This window comes from Poecilia formosa, unplaced genomic scaffold, assembly GCF_000485575.1.
Source record: "Poecilia formosa unplaced genomic scaffold, Poecilia_formosa-5.1.2 Scaffold74, whole genome shotgun sequence".
Taxonomy (NCBI): Eukaryota; Metazoa; Chordata; class Actinopteri; order Cyprinodontiformes; family Poeciliidae; genus Poecilia; species Poecilia formosa.
Window position 1 is genome coordinate 1,166,016 of NW_006800013.1, and position 8,212 is coordinate 1,174,227.

Here is an 8,212-nt window from a genome sequence, read left to right on the forward strand (position 1 = left end):
CTGTGCTGCATCTTGTACTGCTAAAACGATCACCGCACATAATTTTACTTGGACACCGTTTATATTTTCTTATATTAAAACTATAATTACAAATTTTAGTTGAATGTCAAGAGTCAATGTCATTTTTATTCTTACATAAATAAAGGGATCAGGAGTTAAAACATAAAATTCACATCCACATGGTCTTATTTTTTTCTACAAACACCCTGCTATGGTTTACTTTTGAGAGATACCTTCAAGCTAAACATCGACCATTAAAGTATCATTGTTTAGAGCATTAGAAAATAACCTTCAAATGCAACTCAAGAAATTTCAAGCAGATTTGATTTAATTTGAAAGCCCCAGAAACAATCTGATTTTTTTGTTTATTTTTAAAACATTTATTTATTTATTTAGTTAGTTAGTTAGTTAGTTAGTTATTTTAATGATCACTTCCGACCAAGAGTGGTCTCTTAGCTGCTCTTTCTTGACCGTCAAAGAATGAAGCCTCTTCTTTTATTTTGAAAGGACGCCCCCGGAAGTTTCATTTTGCATTAGATCCATCCATTGTACTTTGATATTGCTGTCCGCTCTCTGCAGGCAGTCAGGTGTAACAGAGGAATCGGAGCGCTGGATTTGAGTAGCAGTCGTGCTTATCCAAGTAACTATGTGAGGATCCGTCACTGCAATCTGCAGGTAAAGAGACCCGTTACTGATGTCAGTTTGTGTTTTCGAGCTTTATTATCTTCTGGGGGTTTGACCATGCTCTGCTGCAGTGTGCACGGTTGTTGATGTGGCTTTTTTTTTTTTAAATTGGCTCTGTTCCTCCACAACACAAAGGCTTTTTTGTCGGTGCAGAGTTTCTACTTTCATTAGGTGGAAGCAACAGGTAGCGATGAGCAAAGTTGGCGGAAATGTTAATGTGCGATAAAATAATTCAGGCAATTAAAGTCCGACGCTCGACTACGTCAGTGTGGTATGCGGGGTAAAATCTGACGGTACAGATGAGAATGATAATAAACATATAAAAGCTTCATCGGAATGGAATTTGAATTCATTCTTTCAATGTAGACTCACCATGAAAGGAAGTCTGTGACTTCTGTTGTTGCGGCTCAGTATGATATTGTCCTTAGCGGAGGCTGACGTTCATTACGCTTAATGTAGCAAAGTATACTGAACGTCAGCTAGCTAACTGCTAGCTAACTAGTTAACCAGCTGACTGTTGTCAGGGGAGCTTATCGACTCAGTTAACCGTATCGAGTTTCAGTGTTTCTTTAAGTGAAGGAAAGACTCCACGGAGTCTGAAGGACTGTTTGAGTTCCCTAGAGAGGGAGAACATTCCTACATTATCCGCATAAAATCCAGCGCTTTCTGTGTGAAAGCCACCGATGTATTTTCCAGTGTCTATATATATATATATAAAAAAATTCCCTGACTTTTTCCCTCTAAAGATGGCAGTTTTATTTTCTCTTGCTCATGCGCAGACCGTTCATTACGCTTCACCATAAATTCGTAATAATCATTTAACTGTGCTCTGGTGATTGTTATCGTGTATGATTCATAAAGGTAATTTAACTGTTAAAGTCTCTCGTTAATCAACGAGTTTATTAAGTCATACAGGAGAAACGTAAAACAAATTAACTTTTATTTCTGTTCTTCGTCATTGATGTCCTGAAGCTGTGGACGAGTGTGTTCGGGGAACCAATCAGGAAGGTCATATTTATGGTTTTCGGTGCTGGTGTAGCTTCACTACTGAGGGCTGGGCACATTTCTACACCACCTAATGGTAGGCTTTAAGGTCGAGGCCTCTCATTGGCTTTTTCGTTTTGTTAGTTCAATCCATACTTGTTTCTAATTTTGGCCCTTTTTTTTTGCAGAAGTTTTTTTTGCAGAAGTTTCTAAAAGGTTTAAGTGAGAAGAAATGGTTTAAGTCACATTAATTAGCATATATATATAATTACTTTAATAAAATAGCACATTTATTTTATATGTATTTTATGTAGCCTTAATTTTAGCAGTCTGGAAATGCAACCTATTGCATGAACTGTGCAAACACATTTGCACAGTTCATGTAAATGTTTTGGAATAAATCTGATAACCTGATACAAAATGTTGAACAATTATCTGGATTGTTTATGTAAGTGATAGATATTTAGCATGAGTAATAGCTTCCCGCTTTATGAAGACATTTTTAATCATTTAAAAACGTGCACCCTTTTTATTTATCTCTACGTTTTACTCTGTGTTCTCAGAGCATGTTTTCCTGTTTTAGGATTGTAATTTGGGAGTGTGAGTATTAACATGATCGCTGGTTTCAGTGTCAAGAGAGTCTGTGAGGATTGTGAAGTGAAAGAGTTGGGGTTTACTCTTAGATCCCAGTCATTTTTGTTGCACATATTTATCACATGTGCAACAAAACAGCTGTAAATCAAATGCAGTTTTATCTCTTCTTTTATTTTATGTTTGTGTGTTTATAGGGATGAGATGTAGTCTGGATGGCTGATGGACAGGAACGCCGACCGGTTCCAAGATGTTTGCTCGTAACCGCTTCCTCTTCCTGGTGGTGGTGGGCGGGGCGGTGCTGGCCGTCCTCAGTTTCAGCCTCCAGTTCTGTAAGTCCACCCGTATGCATATATGTAAAATATAAATTTTCTGTTACTCAGGAGCCATGGTCAGATACCCGTTTTTTTTTTTTGTTTTTTTTTATTGCAGTTTAGAATAACCATTCATGTATATCCCCCTCATTCCTGTTTTATTTTCAACATTCCACTCATGCAAAAACAAAGCAGAATTCCCTGTAGAATTCCTATAAATACCCAGCAGCAGCAGTGGGCCTCTCTGGATGCTTTGTTTGTTTCCCTCCCACCATCTCCGTTATTTGCACATTGAGGTGCACAGAATTGTGTCGTTTTGTACAGAAGGTGCATGAATGCTGGGAAACCTCCCAGTAGATGAACTGCTTTGCACTGGTGGGAATGTGAAAGTCTAACAAAACTGGTGGTTGATGCAGAAAAAGTTTAGAGATCATGATTGTTACTTGGACTCATTATGTGTTGAAGTTGTTGAAATTCACCTTTTTCGTACTTCCTATGCACTTCAGAGTTCAGCAGAATTTTCAAGTAAACATGCAGTTTTCCCAGGGCAGACATGCTATTAGGCACATGCTACTTATGTTTATTTGAAGTACTAAAATGGAATCTAGTGAATCAGGGCTGCTGTTTTAGACTTCAGAATCTGAGTTTGAGTTCTTCAGCTGTTGTAACTTCAGTTTTTTTTTCCTGGTTTTTTGCAAAACAGCTGAAAAACTGAATTTCTTTAAGTCTGGACTAAAACCTGCCTTTTTAGAGTTGCTTTTGAACCGTAATAAATGAAATATTGACCAACATAATTGATGTGTAACAATGACACTTGACAAAATGTGAAATGTTTAATGGTTTTCTCTATTATTGACTGCGTGATGTCTTTTATGATTTTGTATTTTTGTGTTTTTATGATGTAAAGCACTTTGAACGACCTTGCTGCTGATATGTGCTTATACAGATCAACTTGAAAAACCATGAGCATTTTAATGGAAAACCTCTTATTGAATTGTTTTTCATCTTCTTTTGCTGTGCTGCTGTGTAAGTTAAGTTTATGCTTTTCAACATGTTCAACTAAGATTTTGTTCCACCAAATCAAATCCAGCGCCATTACAAACAAAACAAACAAAACCAAGGTGGGGAGCAAGATGCAAATAATGATTCAAATCATTATGTAACTGGAAATGTATGTTTTATGAAATGTTTGTACCAATCTATTGTATTCCTATGAAGGTTCACAGTGCAGTGTGACAGTTTAAGCACACAAATGTCACATTATCCCTGCAGACAGACTCTAACATAGAATAAGTGTCATTTATAAATGCTGTTCTTGACAGATCCCTGCCCACATTTACAACTTGTGATTGGTGTTTATAAACACCAGCTGCTCATAAAAATATATCATAGTGCCTATGAAACGGTCCCAAATGGCATTTACACAGCTAACTTTTCACTGCAGCCTCCTGCAGTGCTTTGGGTTTATGCTAATCATGCCTGTTGCGCATTTCATTTCAGTGGTTTTGTAGGGGAGAAAATAGTTGCCATAATTTATTTATACATGAGGAAGAATTGAACCATTATCCAGGAATAGGAATCCAGGAGAGAAACGGGGGATTTTCTCTTCATCTTTAATAAATGACTGTCGTGTCGTCCGCCTGTCTCATACTGCTCTTTCCTCTTTGACTCTCTCCATTTATTGGAAAAGTCTGATCGCCAGTTTATTGCTTATTGATGAACTTTACTATCAAAAAAGATTGTCCATCTGCCTCCAGGGGACAAGGATGACGAAAGGACAGGGACATCTTGGGGAGGAGTGGTGCAGCACATGGTGGTTAAAGTGACTAAAACAGAACATGAGAAACACAAAGAAGTGAATCTGTAAAAGAGAAGTGAATCAGAGCCGTGTTCTGCAGGAGAGTTGGTAGCTTGATGGGCAGGAATAAAAGATAAGCAAGACATTTCAAGAAATGTATTTTCACATGGAGCAATTCAGATGTACTTTAAATGTCTTTGATTATTATTATTATTTTTCCTATAAACGCTCTAAGAAAAGTCTGTACACCTTAGCACCCTGAAGTTAGCATCTAATTTGAATTTTCATTTCAGCAAATAAACCAAAGGCGTATTTCACAGATTTCAAAGCAATTTGGACTAAATTTGTTCTCTCCTGTTCCAAAATGTCAAGTGTAGATGCTGATCAAACTTGAAATACATGATTCAAAGATAAATGTTGATTCTTTATACCTTAATTTTGTAAAACCTCGACTGCAACTTTGGCTAAACCTTTGGGAATGACAGATTTGTTTTGTCTTTTGCAAACTGTCCTGCTTCATTTATTTTACTATGGTAATTTGCAATGATTTTAGGGATAATGTATAAAAAATATTTATTACAAAAAAAAGTATTAATTATACTGATTTAATTCATAACCAAGAAAAAGCTGATTTATGCTCTTTTCTAGCTTAAAGAAAAGAGCAGAATAGTTATTTTAAAGATCAATAAGGCTTGGGTCCGTCCTCCTTTTGCCATGGTTACCTGTTAGGAAACACAAGCTTTTTTGTCAGCCTTTTACATCAAATGACTGTACAGTCACTAATGTTGGTGTCATTTATTGAATCAACATTAGCTTCAGGGAGCGGTTCAGGGCAGTCCAGCACATGCCAGAATCTGGATGGATGCACAAACCGTACAGTCGGTTGGATAAACCAACTTCATGGATTGATGGAAAGACCTACTGATAGATTCTCAGTTGGACAGTGTGACAGGGAATGGTTTGGAAACACACATCCAGACCTGGAACATTTTGAAATTCCATCGTTTTCCAGAATGTGCAGGAATACAGCCGTTTGTGCTTTCTACCAAATCCTTGTTTTGTTGCCAAAGTGAAACTAAAAGCTGCCCTGAATCATGATTACTTCTGAGAACGTGTGGTTATGTAGAGCTGTTTATTTAAGAAAAATAGTCATGTTTATTTGCACCTGCAATTCCTTTAGTTTTGGTGTTTTAGCTTTTGGGTGTGCACTGGGATCATTTATCAAAGTGCTTTCCTACCCTCTAATTACAGCTGTGGTGTAGTTAGAAAGCAAGTGGTTTTCTTTTGGTGTTTTTTTTTTTTTCATGCCTGATCTGATTCAAAAGTAAGATCTAAGCTTTTCACCATGTTTAGTGTTAAAGTTTTCACATGTTAATGACCAGCTCTACCTCATCACCCAAACTCTGTTTTTCCTTTGGATAAAACCTTCTAATTAAGCCCCTTTTTATTTCTAATGTGATGGAAGGAGATGTCCTAAATAGAGCAGCCAAACTTTGTGTAGATCCGTGAATGTGTGTGTGTATTCCAGCTTTCCTGTGCTCCCATTCGAACTGAGGATGAGGTCACAAAAGCCCCATTGTGCATGGGACCGTGGCAGAGCTGGTCTGGAGAAGTTTGGTCAGTCTGCGGAGGCCTGTGTTTGGACGGTGGCTTGGGAGGTGGCTGCGTATAGGGAACAGGTTATGGTAGTGAATGAGCTCCAGTGTGTGTGAGTCTGCAGCAGTCAGCTATCAGCATGGTCTCCAGTGTTACCGGGCACTTTCTCTTCTTCTTTTGCATCGTTTCTGGTGAGTTTATACAAACGTGCTTAATGAGCAGAGTTCTTCTTTTTTTTTTTTAAATTTTTTTTATTTAAATTGTTTGCTGACTTTCACACCTGTATTTTTGCAATTCTTAAGGCGTAGCTCCAGATCCAGGGTTTTGGTAAACTTACGTGCCTAGATGATCATTTTTCCGTCGGGTGTAGTTTATTCGCTCTGGTATACCACAATAACTTGATTTAGGTAGCCAGTGAGGAACTGATACTCATACGAATATGTACCAGTGTATGAGCTACTTGTAAGATTGACGTGTTAACGATACTTTATGCTGTAGGCTGTGTCAGCTGTTAGTTTTATTTTAAAGCTAGCTAAGGAAGGCAGCATGAAACTCTGTGTGTTTATCTTTAGCATAAACATCAGAATCACTATTTTTCTTTTGCTTGACAAAAATAAAGCATTATGTGCTTCATTCTTTACTACTGCTGCTCTTAGATGTATCGCTGTAAACACATTTTCTAATTTCAATTTGGATACATAAAATAAGGAGAGAACAAGTTTTAGGTCAGCAGTCAGTCTGTAACAGAGATGCACCAATCAGACCTACCTTTAGAAAGGAGAAGGATACTCTTTACATCCAGAACTCTGACATAAATGCTTCTTCATTCCAGGTGCAATAACTGCAGTCGGTTAACTACGCCTGCCACAATAAACAATAAATCAATTAATCGCACAGTAAATTACAAGAAACTCAACAATTTTCATTTTCTTGATTCACACCACTGACCACACCTGGTTAGAAATGAGGGCAATAGAGAAATTAATGTTGGCACAAAATCCCTGAGATTTATAAGCTTGTGGGAAGACAGAGGAATTTTCTGAGGGCACACACAGTGTTCTTATTCTTTCGGAGTCTGATGTGTGCCTGAAAGTTGTCATAATCAGAACTACATAATCTATTTAGGTCACCATCAAAGCAGGAATGTGTCTGTTCTTGTTCTTTTGTAGCCAGAAGCAAACTTGAATGACACTTAGACATTCAAGTTTCATATAATTTACTTTGAAACTTGAATGTCTAAAATGTGTGTGTGTGATGTAATTGGGATTTAGACCTCCGGCTCTCCAAAAGGGCACTTTGGGGCTGTGCTTCTTTTTCTTGGATCTTTGCAAAAGCCGGTTTAAGTTCCCACAGCAGCTCTGTCTTTGTTACACCATGGTAACAGTGAGGTCTTAAGAGGGACACAACTGTTGTCATGGACGTGAAATGTGGTGGAACTGTGACAAAGTTGTATTTGTCTGCTACTCTCACCATTTTGTAAAAAATTCTTGCTACTCTGCTCTATTTTCCGCTCTTTTTCTTTGTCCGATTACGTAAAAATCTCTGTACTGACCACCAAGTTTAGCCCCAGGCTTTTTACCACAGATTGGTGCTGGTATGCTATTGCATGAACTGAAATTGTTTTGCTTCTTCCTCTCTAACGTTGTTACTTCTCCGTCTTTCCTCTTCCTCGCAGTGAACCTGATTCCCACCTCTCCCATGCTGGATGAGCAAGCAGGCCAGGCTGCAGATGGAGGTTTCAGAGGTCTCCGGGCAAAAAGCAGAAAGCGAGTCTTTCCTGTTCATCACACCCAAGAGCCTGATCCTGTCTTTGAGGCCTACAGCTACTGCAACACCCCAAACCGCACCGAACAAGCCTGGGAAGGTAAATGCATAAATAAAAAAGTAACTATAAGATTTATGAAAGCCCACCGAATGCTGGGAAATTCAAACTCTTTTTTTATGTGTGGTCTTGAGACCAGTTAACTTTTAAAGCCAGGATTAGAACTAGATCATATGGAAATCCAGCCACAGTACACTTTTAGTGTGTCAGAACTCCAGGGATGTGTTAAATTTCGTAAAGTCAATTCCTTGTAATTGCATCATATGTATTTTTACATTGTGGAACCGTTTTTATCCAGGTTGGGGTCAGTGAAAGAGATCCTGCAGAAACAAGTTGCATAAGCACTACAAATAACTCTTCACATTGTTTTCCACTACATGTTGCTTTCCACTACAATCTCCTTTTTAACTTAAAAATAAATAA

At 38.0% G+C, this 8,212-nt stretch overlaps 1 protein-coding gene and 2 long non-coding RNA genes across 5 annotated transcripts in view; 1 reads left to right on the plus strand and 2 right to left on the minus strand.

Moving 5' to 3' along the window:
- Positions 1-356: 356 nt before the first annotated feature.
- On the minus strand, positions 357-1,601 carry LOC107836689 (uncharacterized). Its single transcript, XR_001662630.1, has 2 exons — positions 1,057-1,601; positions 357-669 (listed from the first exon to the last, which is right to left on the minus strand). It is a non-coding gene; the product is annotated as an uncharacterized LOC107836689 (long non-coding RNA).
- pxylp1 (2-phosphoxylose phosphatase 1) overlaps positions 587-8,212 on the plus strand; it is a 16,444-nt gene continuing 8,818 nt past the window's right edge. The window contains exons 1-4 of one of the 3 annotated variants that reach the window (XM_007555978.2): positions 589-675; positions 1,657-1,765; positions 2,457-2,591; positions 7,643-7,831. In XM_007555978.2, the coding sequence (XP_007556040.1) occupies positions 2,510-2,591; positions 7,643-7,831 (271 nt within the window). In that variant the 5' untranslated portion in view covers positions 589-675; positions 1,657-1,765; positions 2,457-2,509. Of the gene's footprint in view, positions 676-1,656; positions 1,766-2,456; positions 2,592-5,983; positions 6,159-7,642; positions 7,832-8,212 lie in introns of those variants that run through there. The other 2 variants (XM_007555977.2, XM_007555979.2) reach the window with 2 other exon arrangements.
- LOC103140718 (uncharacterized) overlaps positions 3,060-8,212 on the minus strand; it is a 68,551-nt gene continuing 63,398 nt past the window's right edge. The window contains exons 2-3 of the long non-coding RNA XR_476535.2: positions 6,736-6,828; positions 3,060-4,399 (exon numbers count right to left, since the gene is read on the minus strand). This is a non-coding gene — a long non-coding RNA (uncharacterized LOC103140718). The remainder of the gene's footprint in view (positions 4,400-6,735; positions 6,829-8,212) is intronic.